The 20019-nt window shown below is 39.5% G+C and overlaps 1 protein-coding gene across 1 annotated transcript in view; it reads left to right on the top strand.

The window, feature by feature from the left end:
- LOC126272406 (zinc finger protein 761-like) overlaps positions 1-20019 on the top strand; it is a 348537-nt gene that overhangs the window by 193611 nt on the left and 134907 nt on the right. The window contains exons 8-10 of the mRNA XM_049975234.1: positions 405-728; positions 12193-12348; positions 19904-19993. Of these exons, the coding sequence (XP_049831191.1) occupies positions 405-728; positions 12193-12348; positions 19904-19993 (570 nt within the window). The remainder of the gene's footprint in view (positions 1-404; positions 729-12192; positions 12349-19903; positions 19994-20019) is intronic.

Genomic DNA, 20019 nt, shown 5'->3' with positions numbered 1-20019 from the left:
TTAAATGGCTCAAAAATACTGTAAATGATGAGGAAACTTGAATTCTGGGAATAAAATACCTGGGTTGCACTTTAATTTGAAGGACTGCAATGAAATGCTAATAAAAATGCAATAATTTGATTTCTTATTTGTTTTTAGTTTAATTTTGAAAATTGTTATTTAATTCTTCTTTTCCCTCACTAGTTTTTTAATTTATTTCTGTGGTTTGTACGTTATGCAGTTGCTTTTACTGCATCGTCATTATAAGCAGGTGTTCAGCACTATATTAATTACATATCATACTGTTTTATGTTTCCCTGCAAGTGCTTTTGTAAATGACTGATGGTGATACTGTTGGTTGTACTTAACTTATGATAAGACATTACAAACATTATATTCATTAGTTTTTATCTGACTTGTTCCAGAATATGCTTTCCAGTGTGGAATTCGCAGCAATTCAGGATCCTGAAGTGCAATATACTGGCTGTGAAGTGGCTTTGGAAAATAGTACTGTTTGTCAAAATATTGTTATTGACTACACCAGTGATAGTATACAGTCAAATACTCAGGATAATGTGAATGAAAGAGAAGATTCAAGAAAGACACAACCTGAAAATGTTGCAGTAAACAAGACGACACATTTTAGTTCTTTATTGAATCCTAGACTACCATCCAAAAATTGTGGAGCTGAAGGAACAAGCCAGGATCTCCACGCGAAGATGCAACCCCAGCAAAACTCAAAGTCTATGGTAAATATAGTATTCTTCTTGTGCTTTATCATCCACATACTTTGTTTGACTGATTTTTTAAACTGTAGTATGAATAGATGAATCTGTGGGTGTGATACCTCATTTTACAGAGTTCTCGTGTTACATAACTGCAAGAGTAGTAGAATGAAAACAAGCAAACAATTGAATGTGGCTTCATTCTTTTTAAGTCATATAACTAAAGTGCGAAAGAAACTGATATAGGCATGCTTATTGAAATACAGAGATATGTAAACAGGGAGAATACGGCACAGCGATCAGCAACGCATATATAAGACAAAAAGTGTCTGGTACAGTTGTCAAATTGGTTACTGCTGCTACAGTGGCAGGTTATCAAGATTTAAGTGAATATCAGGAACATGGTAAAACATCAAAACTCTGACATTGCTGTGGCCAGAGAAAGATCCTGCAAGAATGGGACAAATGACGACTAAAGAGAATTTGTCAACGTGATAGAAGTGCAACCCTTCCACATCAGATTGCTGCAGATTTCAATGCTGGGCCATCGACAAGTGTTACGAGTACGAACCATTCAATGAAACATCATCAATTTACACCTTGCCTGGGCCCGTCAACACCAACATTGGACTGTTGATGACTGGAAACATGTTGCCTGGTTGGACGAATCTCATTTCAAATTGTATCGAGTGGATAGATGTGTACAGGTATGGAGTCACCCTCATGAATCCATGCACCCTGCATGTCAGCAGAGGACTGTTCAAGCTGGTGGAGGCTCTGTAATGTTACGGGACATGTGCAGTTGGAGTGATATGGGACCTGTGATACATCTAGATATGACTCTTGTCAGGTGACATCTATTTAAGCATCCTGTCTGATAACCTGCATCCATTCATGTCTATTGTGCATTCCGACAGATTTGGGCAATTCCAGCAGGTCAGTGCAACACCCCACATGTCCAGAATTGCTACAGAGTGGCTCCAGGAACACTCTTCTTAGTTTAAATGCTTCCATTGGCCACCAGACTCCCCAGACAACGTTATTGAACATACCTGAGATGCCTTACAACGTGCTATTCAGAAGAGATCTCGACCCCCTCTAGTGTTGTGGATTTAATGACAGTTCTGCAGGATTCATGGTGTCAGTTCCCTGCAACACTACTTCAGACATTAGCTGAGTCATGTTGTGGCACGACTGCGTGCTCATGGGGGCCCCACATGATATTAGACAGGTGTACCAGTTTCTTTGGCTCTTCAGTGTATAATAAAATGGAAATTATTATGTGGAGGTGCACCTAACATTTAAAAATTTATTTCTTAAGAAGAGGTGCACACCTTATAACAACCTTCATTCCAAGCCTGTAGAAACAACAAGGATAAATATTGTGGGTTAACGATAAGGTTTGTTTCTACTTCAGTGTTGTTCTTCCTTTCTTGTTTCACTGACAAGTTTAAAGAAATATGGTAATCTATAAAAACCTTACCTTCCTGCTTTCCTTTTAATTTTTCTTCTGTCCAATTAATTGTAATTTACCTTATTTGGGTTCTATGTGAGGCCAATATCGTTGGATTATCTTTTCAATCAAAGGGCATAACTTTCAAGACCTGCATTAATTTCTCATAGTCAATGTCATCAAATGATTAACTTCTTTTTAAAAGACATGTAAATACTTTTGGATTAAAGCAGAAGCATCGAGTCATTGATAGGCACACGGAAAACAGAAAGAAAAGTTGCCATTCTTCAAAGTAATCTGTTTTTGAGCTAGGTTAGAAGAAACCGCACGGAGGCCTCATCCGAGATGTGGAGGCAGCATTGCCTGCAGCTATCGAGTGTGCAGGGTACATTCGGAGTTTTTTGCGGCGGCATGACTGCACTAAAACCTTCTCGATTGGTGCAGCTAGCCATCGAAAGGTTGATGATTTTATTGGAATCGATGCGGCTTGAAAACCAAGAAGATTTTACCCCTTTCAGGGTGCAGTCATCTGCAAATTGTGGCTGATTTCTGCACTAACGACCCCTGTCGCATGGGTTCTTAGAGCATCCTCAGCTCTTACAGGCTGCTGACCTCACCTGAGGGGTGCAAGCAGAGCTCGCTATTTGCAGCATTGTTCCCAGAGTTCATCAGGGTCCTTTGGTTTGGAGGCGAGTGGAGGGTCTCAAACAGAGTGTTAGTCAACTCTGTGGTAGTCTTGACTGCAGATTTCTAGACCTGCATTATTGTGTGGGGATTTGTAGGACTCTCCTTGATAGGTCAAGAGTGCACAGTACAAAGGAAGCAGCTACTTGTGTGGCAGAGAACTTGCAGAGTGCACATGAGGATTTTTAGGGTAGACAGTACTTTGAGGTTCTCTGATGAACACAGTTGATAAGCAGCAAGGGAAGTCAGACTGCATTTAGTGTAAAGACACTTTAACTGTCAAACTTTTATCAGTAAAGTGTCGAAGTATTCATAATAAAGTTACTGAATTCACTGCCCTTCAGGAAAGTTCCCACATTCAAATTATTCCCGAGACTGAGAGCTGGGTGAAACCTAATGTGGAAAACTCCGAGATATTTAGTGAGTCATGGAATATATATCGGAAAGACAGATTAGAAGCCATAAGAGGCAGAGTGCTGATTGCTGTTGACAAAAATATTGTCTCTATTGAGGGCAAAGTTGTGTGTGACAGTGAAGTTACCTGACAAAATCAAGCAGTGGAAAATCCAGAATTGAATGTAACAATTTAATGAAAAGAATAGTTGCTACTCACCATATGGCAGAGATGCTGACTTGCAGAAATGTTGTGAAGCTATCTGGTCGCATATAAGTGTAGGTGAAATCAAGTTAATTGTTGAATGTTTTTATTGGGTGCCTGATTCCGCTGTGACAGTTCTAGTCATTCAAAAATAGTCTATAGTCAGTAGTGCGTAGATCATCCATTACTAATTGGAGATGACTTTAATCTGCGAAGTAGAGATAAGGATGCCTGTGGATTCATTGATGAGGAGTAGAGACAGACAGTCATGCAAAGTACTTTTGAACATGTTTGCTAAAAACTGTCTTGAGGGGCTAGCTCAGCAGCCCACTGCAATGGAAATATCTTAGACATTGTAGCTACGAATAGGCTGGACATTATCGACATTGTCAGTATGGAAACGGGCATTAGCGATTGTGATGTCATTGTAGCAACTATGGTTACAAAGTTAATAAATCAGCCAAGAGGGCTAGGAGAGTGGATGTGCTGTATAAAACAAATAGTAGTAGAATTATGGGCAGATTTTTAGCAGATTGTAAGTTGTGGTCTGGAGAGTTATGTGCTTAGAAAGTGGATAAGGGATGGAAAAGATCCATCATGGTTTGATAATGACATATGTGAGATGATGAGGAAGCAGAGGATGTTGCACTCATGGTTCAAAAGAGAATGAACAAATAATGACAAGTAAAGATTATTAGAGATTCGTGCATCAGTGAGAAGGTCTACACACGAAGCAATATAACAACTACCACTATCATACCTTAGCAAAATATGGGGCAGAGAATCTGAGGAAAATCTGGTCATATGTAAAAGTGTAAGCTAGTATAAGGCCTCCATTCAGTCCCTTGTTGACCATCTGTTGTGGCTGTTGTAGGTAGCAAACCAAAAGCTGAAGTTTTAAATGTCACATTCAAGGAATCATTCAGAAAGGAGAATTATACAAACATTCCATCATTTGACTACCGGACTGACTCCCGTATGGATGAACATACTAATAAGCATTCCAGGCGTAAACAGCTGAAAGATTTGAAAGCAAATAAATCAAGAGATCCAGTGGAATCCCACTTTGGTTTTACAAAGAGTACTCTACAGCATTGGCCCCTTACCTATCCTGCATTTATTGTGAATCTCTAACCCAGCACAAAGTTCCAGGCGACTGTAGAAAACCACAGGTGACTCCCATGTATAAGAAGGGTAAAAGAACGGACACACAAAATTACAGAACAAACTGCCTTACTTTAAAGTGCTGCAGGATCCTTCAACATTTTCTCATTTCATTTATAATAAACTTTCTTGAGACTGAGAAGCTGATGTCCATGAATCAACATGGTTTTAGAAAGCATCGCTCATGCGAAACTCACCTTGCCCTTTTTGCACGTGATATACTATGAACTATGGATAAAGAGCAACAGGCTTGTTCCATATTTATAGTTTTCTGGAAAACATTTAACACAGTGCTCCATTGCAGACTGTTGATGAAGATATGAGCATATGGAATATGTTCACAGATATGTGAGGGGTTTGAAGATTTCTTAAATTATAGAACCCCATAGGTTGTCCTTTATGGTGAGTGTTCATGAAGACAAGGTTATCGTCAGGACTGTCCCATGGAAGTGTGATAGGACTGCTGTAGCTCTCTATTCATAAATGATTTTGTGGACAGGGTGGGCAGCAATCTGCAGTTGTTTGCTGATGAGCTGTAGTATAAAGTAAGATGTCGAAGTTGCATGACTGTAGGAAGATACAAGACGACTTACACAAATTTTCTGGTTGGGAGTAGCTGTAAATGTGGAAAAATGTTAGTTAATGCAGATTGGTAGGAAGAACAAACTTGTAATGTTCGGATACAGTAATATTAGTGTTCTGCTTGACTCAGTGAAGTCATTTAAATACCTGGGCTGATGTTGCAAAACGATATGCAATGGAACACACAACATAAGAACTGTGCAGGAGAAGGTGAACGGTCGACCCCGGCTTATTGGGAGAATTTTAAGAAAGTGTGCTTCGCATGTAAAGGAGACTGCACATAGGGTACAGGTGCAACCTATTCTTGAGTACTACTTGAGTGTTTGGGATCAATATCAGGTTGGATTGAGGGAGGACATCGAGACAGTTCAGACATAGGCTGCTAGATTTGTTACCGGTAGGTTTGAACAACATCTATGTGTTACAGAGATGCTTCAGGAACTCAAATGGGACTCCTTGTAGGTAATGCAGCATTCTTTTTGAGGAACTTATTGGAAAAAATCACAGAACCGGCATTTGAAGCTGACTGCTGAATGTTGATGGTTTTGAGAAAGCAACCAGCCACAAATTTATTTTAAGTTCCTTTATTCAAAGAGTACCGTTACTGGTTTCGAATCATTACGATTCATCGACAGATGGCTTTCATACTTTCATCGCCACATGTGTTGTGTTTTTTACTGATTAGTTATCCTAAAATATAAATAATACATAATTCTAAGCATGTCAAAAAGATGGTTGAGTTACAGATTTGCATTGGGATGTGACTCACATGAAATGTTGGCTTGGAGTACTTGTTTTCATAGTTTTTGTCCAGCAGACAACATTTGTAGTTTTCACCACATTCACATCATTGCACACATAAACTTGCATAATTGAGTGCTTCATATTTGTCACTGAATGCATTTCTACCACATTTGTATCATTGCACACGTAAATTTGTATCACTGAGCACTTCAGCTTAGTCACAGAACAGACTTCTAACATGCCCCACATGTTTTGATAGATACATAGTGTTTAAGCATATGAGTGTCAGAGATGCTATTATATATCGTAATATTACAAAGATGCTACTTCACTTATGCAACTGAAACTTCTTTTGCACCAGTACAGAGAGATATTGGTTTTGTGAATATTAGAGTGAATACTGCTACACTAATTATAAAGATGTTCCATAAGATTCCAAGACTTACCAAGCGGGAAAGCGCCGGTAGATAGGCACAATAAATAAAACACAAAAACACACACACAGAATTTCTAGCTTTCGCAACCGACGGTTGCTTCTTCAGGAAAGAGGGAAGGAGAGGGAAAGACGAAAGGATGTGGGTTTTAAGGGAGAGGGTAAGGAGTCATTCCAATCCCGGGAACGAAAAGACTTCCCTTAGGGGGAAAAAAGGACAGGTGTACACTCTCACACACACACATATCCATCCGCACATACACAGACACAAGCAGACATTTGCCTTTGCCTCAACCTCCGCTAATTTCAAGTTGCCGCCGCTCATACCTCACCTGTCTTTCAACAACTTCTTTGCCTCTGTACTTCCGCCTCGACTGACATCTCTGCCCTTACTCTTTGCCCTTAAACACACACACACACACACACACACACACACACACACACACACACACACAGGGTGGCCCATTGATAGTGACTGGGCCAAATATCTCACAAAATAAGCATCAAACAAAAAAACTGCCAAGAACAGAACTTGTCTAGCTTGAAAGGGGAAACCAGATGGAACTATGGTTGGCCCGCTAAATGACGCTGTGGCTTTATTTTTTTTATTTTTTATTTTATTTTTTTTTACATAGGAACCCCCATTTTTTATTATATATTCGTGTAGTACGTAAAGAAATATGAATGTTTTAGCCGGACCACTTTTTTTGCTTTGTGATAGATGGTGCTGTAATAGTCACAAACATATAAGTGCGTGGTATCACAAAACATTCCGCTAGTGCAGGCAGTATTTGTGTCGTGATACATTACCTGTGTTAAAATGGACCGTTTACCAATTGCAGAAAAGGTCGATATTGTGTTGATTTATGGCTATTGTGATCAAAATGCCCAACAGGTGTGTTCTATGTATGCTGCTCGGTATTCTGGACGACATCGCCGGATAATTATGTTATTTAAGGAAACAGGAAGTGTTCAGCCACATATGAAACGTCAACCAAGACCTGCAACAAATGATGATGCCCAAGTAGGTGTTTTAGCTGCTGTCACAGCTAATCCGCACATCAGTGACAGACAAATTGCGCGAGAATCGGGAATCTCAAAAACGTCTGTGATGAGAATGCTACATCAACATTGATTGCACCCTTACCACATTTCCATGCACCAGGAATTGCATGGCGATGACTTTGAACATCGTGTACAGTTCTGCCGCTGGGCACAAGAGAAATTACGGGAAGATGACAGATTTTTTGGACGCGTTCTATTTACCGATGAAGCATCATTCACCAACATCAGTAATGTAAACTGGCACAATATGCACAATTGGGCAACAGAAAATCCACAACGGCTGCGACAAATGGAACATCAGCGACCTTGGCGTGTTAATGTATGGTGCGGCATTATGGAGGGAAGGATAATTGGCCCCCATTTAATCGATTGCAATCTAAACGGTACAATGTATGCTGATTTCCTATGTAATCTTCTACTGACGTTACTACAAGATGTTTCACTGCATGACAGAATGACAATTTACTTCAACATGATGGATGACCGGCACATAGCTCGCGTGCGGTTGTAGCGATATTGAAAAGCGTATTTCATGACAGGTGGAGTGGTCGTCAAAGCACTATACCATGCTGTGCTATATCAGTGCAAGATGTGTCATGTACACGAAATATCTCGGTGATGGTGACAGCAAAGCCTTCGCAAAAATCTGTGAGGAGAAGCCGTATGCCCCTGACATTCAGATTACGAAACTTGTATGCATAGGACATGTTCAGAAAAGATTTGGATCAAGGCTGAGAAAGCTTCTAAAGGAAAAGGCAGGAAATAAATTAGAAGATGGAAAAATAAAACTTAGAGGAAAGGAACATCTTACAAACTGTGAAATAAACAAGCTGCAAGTTTACTATGGGTTATTCATAAGAAGGAACTCTAACGATTTGGAAAATATGAGAAGAGCTGTATGGGCAATATTATTCCATAAAGTATCAAGTGGTGATGACCCTCAACACAGCCTTTGCCCAAATGGTCCTGAGACCAGATGCAAATAAAATCGGGCATTGTGTTCTAGTGAACATTATAAACACAAACACTCTATAGCTCTAGCAGTTATTAGTGCTATAAAACCTATATTAAGGGACTTGGCTAGTACTGATCTACTCAAGAAGTGCTTACATGGAAAAACTCAAATTTTGAAAGAAAGTTTGAAATCTGTAATTTGGAATTGCCTTCCAAAAACAGTTTTTGTACACTATGAAACATTAAAATTTGGTGTATTATATGCTGTTTTGTGTTTTAATAAAGGAACATCAGGCTCTGCCAAAGGTATACTATGCCTTCCACAGTGCTGGCAATGGGTTCTACACAATGCTGGTGACTACTTTAAAGGACAGTAATAGGTGCAAACATGTAACTCTTTTGTATTGGTTGTGAATAAATAGTTGCCACTGTTTAAGTTCCAAACCTAGTATTTATCAACTGAGCCTACTGAAAACGGATGTCAGATTCCGTCCTGCAACACGGTGATGATGTGGAGTGTCGCATCATATCTACAAAAACAGAAAGAGAACAGAATGCTGAAAATTTTTATTTTGCGTCTTTATTAGTTTTTGGAATACATTTTGTGGTGACAGATTGCCCTCTTGTGTAGTCCGAGGTCTAGTTTAGACTGAAAGTTGACAGATTGACTGTAGGTTGTTGAAGCAGTATCAGATGCACCAGTTAATACCTCTATAATACTATGATACACCATGCTCCTATATGATCCTGCATGAGCACAACGTCATATTATATATTTGATGCAGGTTGTAATCAGAGAAAATATTGTTGTAGTAAGTATCCGTAGAGTGTGACAATTGATATGGTGACATAGGATAGCCAATATATATAACAGTAATGTACTTTGTACTCAGTGTCTGCCATAGTCTTCTCTTCAGTATATTCAGTACTGGTACTGGTACATCCTCATTGTCCATGCACCCCTCTCTCCACCTGCCCCCCCCCCCCCCCCCCCCTTCGCCGTAAATGTTATAATGCTTTAAAGCCTCATTAGTGTTTCAAGCTATAAGTATTTCTGTAATAGACTACAATGCAATAATTGTCTTTCTCCCTTCCCTCCTCCCTACCTCTTGGAAAAATGGATAATCTGCCAAATAAGTTTCCGTGTAACTTAAATTTTCACTTGTCACTTGTCACATATAATAACTTTTTGCAGTGTACTCTCCTTGTCCATGTTAAGCCATATGATGGGCAACCTGTGAGGATGAGACGTAAGCGGCAACTAACTAGTACAACATTTTTAGTACAATTCGTTTACAATACTTATTTTTCACACCGTGTTTAAATCATGATCACAGGGAATAGGAACAAAATGGCAGTACTTTGTCGTAATCACTCACTGTCAGCAAAATTTGACACACCAGGTATTGTGATGACAGTACACTCCTGACGGTTTGTTTGATGCAGTGTCACCCCAACACTCACTCATTCAACATGAAACAGAAACAAAATCTTAAGTTAGTCCATATGTTCATGGTGTTTTTATTTTACATGTTGGTACTGAGTTTTCTATGAATTTATTTATGGATTGTCTTGCAATCCACCATTGGTATCTTGGTGTATGTATTGTCATTTTGCCATTTGGAGGTACCGAGTAGAGCTGTGGATGTTAGAAAATGGAGTGCCAAGTGGAGAAATTGGACATTGCAGACATATTCTTCAGTAGAGGGGTGACAGCAGAAGAGGGAGCCAGAAACATTTGCACCATGTGTGAGGATAATGCCATTGGACAGAGCACAGCAAGGGAATGGTTTTCTCATTTTAAGGAGAATCATTTTGACAGTTGGGTCTCTCCACTTTCAGAAGGCCTGATGAAGATAATTTAAACGTCTTAATCCACAATGATATATGTCTGTATACTCAAGAACTGGCAGATTTGATGAATTGTGATCATTCAACCATCATGCAACGTTTGCATGCAATGGGGGAGATTAAAAAATCAGATGTATGGGTACCACACGCTCCCAAGCAAAAATCACAAAAGTCAGTGGGTGGCCTTAGGTGCTTCTCAGCTTTTTTCTCATCAGTTGACTCGTGAACAACACCAACCATTCCTATCCTCTATCATTACTGGTGATGAGAAATGATGTCTTTATGCACACATGAGGAAAAGAAAGTAATGGTTCAGCTCAAACAAAGCAGCAACTCCCCTTACAAAGACCTGCACACATCCACAAAAAATAATGTCACACATCTGATGAAACAGCGACGGTGTGATTTACTACGAATTGCTTCACTGAGGTGTAACCATCACTACTGAAATTTATTGTCCACGAATGAGCTGTCTTGCAAATGCAATCCAAGAACAATGATCAGAAAGACTGTGTTAAGTGATGCTACTCCATGCTGATGCCTGCCCACATTCTGCTAGACTGACAAAAAAAAAAAATGTATGGGGTTTGGGTTGCGAAGTCACTCAGCACCCACCTTGTTCAACTGATCTTGCACCCTGAGATTTCCACCTTTCCTACTCTATCAAACAACCTTCAATGAACTTACTTTCCGGATGAAAATGTGCGCCGAACATGGTCCAGCTAGTTCTTTGCTTCAAAAGCACGTGATTTGTGGAATAATAAAGTAGCCCCAGTGTTGGCAGACTGTTGTAAATAGTGAAGTAGGATGTATTACTGATGACTAAAGTCTCTGTTAATATGCATCTGTTGTGTTCATTAAACATATGGATAAATGCTAGAAACTTAGGCACCATGCCAATGCTTTCCTGGTTATAACTAACAATGGCGAATAATGATAAGTGAGGCACAGAAACATTAAAATGATAATGATAATGATAAATTGTAATTCATAGCGATCTGTTTCATAAACAAATATTAATCTTTTCTCACTGAGATGGCAAAGATAGCAGTGGGACTGAAAGTTGTACCTCACTACAATACACACTGTATGTAAAATTTTTTGAACAGTGTGCTTTTGGACGTTCAGTCAAGTTGTGGATTCCATTTTATGCACTGGGATTTGAACAGTCATCAAAATAGTATCCATAAAATGGTACTAACTACTTGGCTGTACACCAGGAAGCACACCAATAATCACTCACACTGAGGAAACTGGAGAATAAAATTTCACTGTTTGCTACTCTTCACAGTGTTACAGTTTTGTGACCAGCAGTTTATATACATTCGCCACACTCAGATCAATGTCCTATTTAAGTCATGAAAAAAACTTGTAAAAGAACATAAAAATATCACCAGGTAATAAAACTTTGATCATGTAGGGCATTGTGTGAACTACTAAACATGTGTATGTATGTACTGTTCAAACTCTCTTGATTTGCCTGTGCCTTTCAAACCAATATTCTGTGAATTATATCCCCATGACTCATTCCGTGACAAGTTTGCTTTATATCAAATGGTTCCATACAACCAAGGGAGAGAGGTGGTGGAGGGGGCCAAACCATACCGATAAATCAAAATTGAATGGTTGAAGACAATAATTACGCAAGGATATATCCCTACTCATCAAAATTGACAGAATATAGGGTTTCTAATGATAGTTGTGTAGAGTGCCAATACCACAAAACCTACACAACTATTGCCACAGTCTGTATCTTCCCCCCTCCTCTTCCTCTCTCATTTATCGTTGATACAAGGCAGAGCTATTGTGTCAGGGAAGTAGTCATTACTCGTATTAGATAAATGTGGGGTTACCTCATGTTTAGCTGAATCTTTGATTATAAGTTCTTATTTTGTTACTTGTACTGCACAGGAATTAAAGGATACATTACTAAAATGCTATTTTTCTTGTCACTTCACAGTTGAAATGCAATTTCTGCACGAAGTTGTTTACCAAGAACTTTGACTTGCAGCAGCACATCAGAAGCCACACTGGTGAGAAACCATTTCAGTGTGTTGTCTGTGGAAGAGCATTTGCTCAAAAATCAAATGCGAAGAAGCACATGCAAGCGCATAAGGCAAGTGGCAAAAAAATGCGTCATTACTATTAAAAAGAAACAATAGATGAAACTTTTACTGTGCACATTCATCTGAAGGGTGACTGAGGCATTGTGCCAGATATGAAGTGGAGCACTGAAGAATATAACTTACTATACACACAACCTAAGCACTCAGTTAAGTGAGCAACTAGCAAAGTAGAAATCAACTGTCATTGATCGGTATTGAGTGCCTTCTCATCATTACCAACTTGACATAAAAGGCAACACAGGTTTTAATTTTCTAATATTAAGAAGACAACAAGCTCAATTGCAATAATACGAGGGTCAGTCAAAAAGTAATGCCTCCTATTTTTTTTCTACATTTAATTGTCAGGAAATTTAAATGCAATTACATAGGTTGAAAACCACAACATTGAGGATCATTTTGTCATTTTTCAATGTAATCTCCGCCCATCTCTACAGTTTTGGTCCATCTTTGAACAAGGGCATGTATCCCAGCACGGTAAAAATCACAGCTCTGCTTCCTAAGCCATTGACGCACGGATGTTTTGACGGCCTCCTCATCTTCAAAATGAATCCCACGATGAGCTTCTTTTAGTGGCCCGAACAGATGGAAGTCTGATGGTGCTAGGTCAGGGCTGTATGGGGGATGAGGCAAAACTTCCCATCCAATTTTGACAATCTCGTCAGAGGTGTGACGACTGGTGTGTGTGGTCTTGCATTGTCATGCAAAAGAACATCTGCCATTGATTTTGTTGGGCGAACTCGCTGAAGACGTGCTTTAAGTTTTTTGAGGGTTGTGACGTATTGAACAGAATTTATTGTGCATCCCTGCTCCAAAAAATCAACCAGAATCACACCCTCTGTATCCCAGAAAACTGTTGCCATAACTTTCCCTGCCGATCGCACAGTTTTGAATTTTTTCTTCCTCGGCGAGCTTGTGTGACGCCACTCCATTGACTGCCTCTTTGATTCGGGTTCAAAAAAATGCACCCATGTTTCGTCCCCGGTCACAATGTTTTTCAGAAACTCATCTCCCTCCAAACGGAAGCGCTGCAAGTGTTGCGAGGCTATTGTTTTCCTTGCCTCTTTATTCTGATCGGTTAACATTCTTGGAACCCACCGTGCACAAACTTTTGAGTACCCCAATTGTTTAATAATCGTGATCACACTGCCTTTACTAAGAGAAATAATGCGTCACACTTCATCTGCAGTCACCCGACGGTCACCACGAATGATGTCATCAACTTGCTGAATGTTGTGTGGAGTCACTGCACTCACTGGCCTGCCGCTCCGCTTTTCGTCAGTCAACGGTGTTTGCCCTTCAGCTTCCTTACAACGACGAACCCATCGTCTAACAGTGCTGACATCCACTGTCACAACACCATACACCTTCTTCAGTCTTTCATGAATGCGTATGGGCGTTTCACCTTCTGCATTCAAGAATTCAATCACACAACGCTGTCTCAAACGAACATCGATGTCGGCCATCTTACAAACTTCTGCTGTGCTGCCACCTGTTGACACAGAAAGTTACTACTGCAGTGGATTGCAGAAGAAGGTTTGAGGAATGGCGCCAAATTCAAATTTTTCACTTAACTTAATTTTTTTAAGTAGAAAAAAAATGGGAGGCATTACTTTTTGACCGACCCTCGTATTACAGTGGTGTTATCCGTGTGTATCTTTTCTGCTCTCGTAAGTGCACATCTACTGTACTAACACAGTGTTGTCCTCTGGTTGAAGTTGGCAGCAGCTAGGAAGCACTGAATACTGACCAGTGTCGTTAGGCATTTATTGATTCAATTACTTCCATCTACCATGTCATTGAATGCTCAAAGTAATGTTAAAAATTTTATTGAGAGCTTGATATAAGATTGAATTATGGTATCTTTGAAATATTTTATTCTCTTTGTTATTACGTGCTTTAAGTTCCTTATTATGACCAAAAAGAAAAAAAAAATTCTGCTTCTCATGTGCTATGTTGTTTCATCTCGTGGAACAACTGGTCTTATTTTTCATATTAAATTATTCTACCATCAGTGTCACTTGCATTAGCAGGAGTGGAATTCCCATTTGTAATGTTTTACATTAACAATAAATAAAAATACGAGTGATATAGGTACCTGTATTCTAATATTGTGATTGTATGATTCAAAGTTTTTTTTTTTTTTAATAAATTAATTGTTGTGTGTGTGTGTGTGTGTGAGTGTGTGTGTGTGTGTGTGTGTGTGTGTGTGTGTGTGTGTGTGTGTGCGCGCGCGCGCGTGCGTTTGTGTTTTAGTGTACCCTGTAGGACAATTTGATATTGTCCTACAGGGCACTTGTTCATCCACTTGTCATTTTCCATAGAAGTCATTGAAACAGGACCTACAGGGATGTGGAATGAGTTGAGATAGATATAGAGAATATGTTTAAAAATGCATTATTAAACTATTATAAAATATTGTGGCTGCTAGAGCCAAGTGTAATGTAGAAAAATTAATAGGCCAATCATTAATTTGAAAAATAACTGTTGCTGTCTGTTGTACCCCATCAGTCCAAAAAGTTAGACTAGATTAATAAAAAGTCGAGAAAAGTGAAGATGGTGGCCTTAATGCTACGGGTGTTCTACATAGTCTTGCCCCACTTGAGTATAATGCACAAAACATTTGTACAACCAAGAGAAACGGTCAGGAAAGTCCTTCTTTGTGATGTGCAACTCGCACGTCACATTGGCTCAAATGTCTGTCATATTGTCAAAGCATTGACCTTCATGTGAACTTCTGCATTTTCTCTTTTTGTGATAGATTCATGTAGATAACACCAAATCTTTTCATCTGTGATGATTTTTTTCCAGAAAACAACCATCCGCATTTTGCATTTAAATCAAGTCAAATCATACATAAGTTCACATGTCTTTTTCTTTTGTGTTTAAGAGTTGAGATGTGTGGAACAAAGTTTGCACAAATTTTTGTCTTCTTCAAAACGTTCTGGAGAACGTCTTTAAAACTTGATTTAAAGAGGATGTTTCATTGTGATGTGTGACACTAAAGCATTGACACCATATGGCTGAACTATCACTGCTTAACACTGCCTGCTCACAGCTGACTATATGAGTGAACATCTGTTGTTTACAGCTGACAGTTCAAGCTGCCACTGTAGTTACTACAATGACATCACTTATGTGCCGAGAATAAAATCAGTCTTGGAGTTTTTTAGATGGTCGGTCTATTAACTATCCGTTATTTATCTTGTATTACTAGCTTCATGACAACATTATCATAATGATATATGTCGCACGACAGTATATATTTGTCTGTCATAAGACTAGAGGTCTATTTTCAGTGAGTGTTGCAGTTGTTATGCAGCTAATAAGAATCTTTAAATCTTGACTTTTAGTCATCAAGGCCAAGTGAACGTGAACGATTTTTCAATCAGCCTATTACAGAATTGTTTTGTCACCACAATGATAGTATATAAAAATATGTGCACAGATAGTAAAAAATTGATAAATGATAAAATTTATAGCAAGACACAAAATTATCAGCCGATTGCAGTCACATGCACATTCTCACATGTCTGCCTGTGCACATGTCACCTTTAGTTTCCCAGTTGATTTACATTTTGTGGGAACAACATAGCAGAATGGTCAACACTCAGTCGTTGAGAGTTGGACTCGGATAGTTTGTTTAGTAGGGCAATTGCTTGTGAAAGGCAAAAGTTCCCAACTTCGAGTCTCAGTCTGGCTAACAGTTTTCATTTGGCAGGTAGTTCCAGTGTCAGTTTATGTTTCAAATAAGTGAAATGGAACTTTCTAAACTGGACGGTATGCTTCATTTATACATGTACTTACATGAAGGTAGCTAACAGCCTTTCAGCACTTACAGTACTCCATGAATGACATTCTGATAAGTGATACAAGACAAAATAATTGCAAGTAACATACCAAAACTGTTGACCACCATTCTGGTGTAGTTCCAGAATCTTGATATCTGTGATCTCTAGATTAGCTTTTCACTTATCATCCACTAATGAAGTTTTCGTTCTTTTTCGTGTCCTTTTCAGTGACTCAATCCTTCCATTATTCAGTGAGTTATCCCTTCTAGTCCTAAATTATTCATGTTCTCCCTGAATTTTCCTTGCAGTGTTAATATCAACTGTAATTAATTTCTGCAATCTTGGCTTCATGTGTTGTTATTGGGGTTCTTCAGGAGAGCTATATAGGTGAAGCTATCTTTTTGATGCTCTGTTTTGTGCAGTGCTGCCTGTTTTGACTTTCTGTATTGGTATTGGGATTTTAATTTGACCTGTATAGGTCAACTGGTGGTTTTGGTACCTCGTTTCATTAATTGCTATGATTTTTTCTGAAACTGGGTAGCTCTTGGCTTAGCAATTGAGTTGTACAGGTGAAGTTATAGTTTTGATACTACACACCCTTAAACTCTCTTGTAGTGCCACAGTTCAGAGGTCACTGATTGTTTCATTTCTGCCTTCCACGCTGCCCACATTTTGCAGCTGCCCTCTCCATAAATCTGCCATGCATGTAAATAGTTGTCACTCCAGACTAGTTATCTGGAAAATCAGTTGTGCATGCCTATCGTAAATTTGTAAAAGGAAGTTAATAAGATATGTTTTTTATATTTATTTTAAAATTATGTGGATTTTCAATTTACTGCTTCATGTCAATGGGACTTTGTTTGAGATCTTTGCAATAAAAACAGAACACCACTCTGAATCCCAGACAGAGAGTACCAGTTTGTGTTGATATTCTTTTTTTATCTTTCTACAACCTCTGACATTAAAGTTTAGTGAATAGTCCTGTAACATTAATGTATATGAACTATGAACTACAGTTACCTTACTGTCCTACGAAATATTCACCTCCCATAACTATGCACCACTGAGCTTGGCAATATGTGTTCTGGAAACTTTGCACAAAGTCTTCCGTTGGGATGATGTTCAAAAGCCACATCATATTTTGTTGGATGTCAGGAATATTGCCAAATCTCTTTCCTTTCAAAGCGAGTTTGAGTCAAGGGAATAGGAAGAAGTCTCTAGGATTGAGATCCGGCGAGTATGGTGGATGTTCAACTTGCACCATCACATTTTTTCCAGGAACTGTTTCATGATATTGGCTGTGTGTGGTGAGTGTTATCATGAACAAGAAACCGGAACATTGTTGTACGTCCTGGGATTGTACCCTGCATAGACGTTGCAAGAAATGGGCCAAAATTTCAACGTACCATGCAGTGTGCAACTGTGTTTCCTTAGGTAGAAATTCTTTGTGGATAATGCCTTGACTATTAAAAAAGGAGATGAACATCGTTTTGATGTGTGATTTTTTGGCTCTGACAGTTTTCCGATGAGATGATGTAAGAGAACGCCATTCCATGCTTTGCCGTTTCGTTTCAGCATTATATTGGAGACACCAGGTTTCATCCTCAGTGACAATGCGGTTCAAGAAATTCGATGTCGCATCCACCGTTTCGACAAAATCCTGTGGAGCCTGTAAATGTGCCTGCATCTGATCATCAGTCAAGTGATGTGGCACAACTCAACAACACATTTTTCTCTTCCCTAACTCCTGGCTAAGGATTTGTCACCTGAATCCATGGTTCATCTGCAGTTCATCTTCTGTCATGCGCACAGTTAATCAAGGGTCATTCTTAATAAATGTCCTGACTTTCTCAAGGTTTTCGCCACTGATGGCGATCGCTGGTTGTCCGCCACGGGGATTGTCAGAAACACTTTCCTGGCCTCCTTGAAACGGGTGAACCACTCGTACACACTCTTCACGGACAGTGCTTGGTCCCGTCACCCCCCCCCCCCATCCCCCCCCCCCCCCCCCCCCCCCCGCCCCGGTGTCTTGCCAAGGTTAAAACAAAACTTAAAATTGATCCTTTGCCCGTTCATTGTCCTGTTCTCAGTTCAGAACCAATGCACTAAACAAGCACTTCATCCAACAGGTCTAACACGGAATACACATGATGCTCAACTGAACTTTGGTGGTGGCAGGTAGACAACACCAGCGGCTTCGCACGTGCAGCATTGTGAGTCGCCAGTGTTGCCCAATTAACCATTCTGACTTCATTCACCAACCTTTATTGTCAGAGGTTGTATTATTAGCAACAACTGTTGTTAATGTTTGTACCAGTACAGACAAGACCTGTATCCACTTGTTTTAGAAATACTGCCTAGTTGCCTTTGTTATGTGTTGCATATGATTTCCTTTTGAATAATCTTGTTATCCAAACTCTCAGCACACCATGAGGTAACAGTGTCAGAGCACTGCTGTTGATAGAAGTGTTTGACCAGCTGTGCTTTCCACTTGTTTCCTGATGCCTACACTGATATTCTGTGAAACTTGCAAATCCTTGTAGTTTTAAGCCTAACAAGATTTGCTGTCCAACAAGATTTTAAGTAGAAAAATTGCTAGACCCCAACTCCTGCTTAAATTTAAACTTTTATTGCTGTTTGTTATATTTTCAGTGTCATGTTAATTATATTGTTCTGAAAACTTGGAGCTTGCACCATGATGCTGGTCCTGCTATATCTCATGTCAAGATTATACTCCAGCCTGTGCACAGCATAGGCTGTTTAAGTTCTTTGGTGCCAGTGTTCCTCGAACACCACCTCAGCTCCTCTGATAGTGTGCCACACTTATGACCCAACAACGACAAAGAGTGCAGTATTCAGATAGCTAGGTAGCCTTTATTATTACAGAGTCAGTGGTTTGGCTTCATTGATTAGAATGAAACACCTCAAATGCTATATTCTTGTAGCACACACTGATTTTTCTAGAGAGTGAGCCAGCTCTTGAACCATTCCACACCGCAGTTGTAAGTCAATATTGCTAGTTTGACATTAATTTATAAATTATGTTGAACAAATATGTCAACTCCTGCAGTCATGTTGTTCTTGTCTGACAGTAAATGTAAATGCTGTGTGGCTAGGGCCTCCTGTTGGGTAGAGCGTTCGCCTGGTGCGAGTCTTTTGAGTTGACACCACATTGGCGACTTGCGTGTCGACGGGGATGAAATGATGTGGATAAGGACAACACACTACCCAGTCCCTGAGCAGAGAAAATCTCCGACCCATCCGGGAATCGAACCCGAGCCGCTAGATATGACATTCCATCGCGCTGACCACTCAATTACCAGGGGCGGACTGCTCACGGTGTATGAACACTACAGATAAAGAGGAGGTTGCAGTGTGTATATTTTCTGTGAACACTGTGAGTGGGTGTTCTGTTATTCTGCGAACTAACACATTAAAGAATGTTAGGTAGTTACCATTTTCATCATTTGTAATTATTCCTTGCTTGTATAATATATTATCCATGTCTCAGTAGAGATAAACAGACTTGATCCTATCGGAATCCACTGCTTTTACTGCAGATAGAAATATCATCACAATTCCAAAAAAATATCACAGCTCTGTTGTAGCCCAGGCATACATAAGATCGTTGTTTGCACTACGTAAGAAAGATTGCTAGGTTTACTGTCAGAATATTGTGTGTAAAGTTGAGTTCATTTGTTTACTAGTTGAATAAGTGACAAGTCACAGAATAAATGGGAACTGACTTAATTTGTAGGTGTGGCCAAAGGACCAGACAACTTTACCAAGGAAGGCTAATCAATTAGATGGCAAAGAAAATAATGCTGATACTTCACAGAGTGTTAAGGTAAGTTTTCAGTAGAATACCACCTT

The sequence above is a fragment of the Schistocerca gregaria genome, chromosome 5, assembly GCF_023897955.1.
Source record: "Schistocerca gregaria isolate iqSchGreg1 chromosome 5, iqSchGreg1.2, whole genome shotgun sequence".
Classification (NCBI taxonomy): Eukaryota; Metazoa; Arthropoda; class Insecta; order Orthoptera; family Acrididae; genus Schistocerca; species Schistocerca gregaria.
The sequence above is the reverse complement of the archived record's forward strand: the minus strand, read 5'-3'. Positions and strand labels throughout refer to the sequence as shown.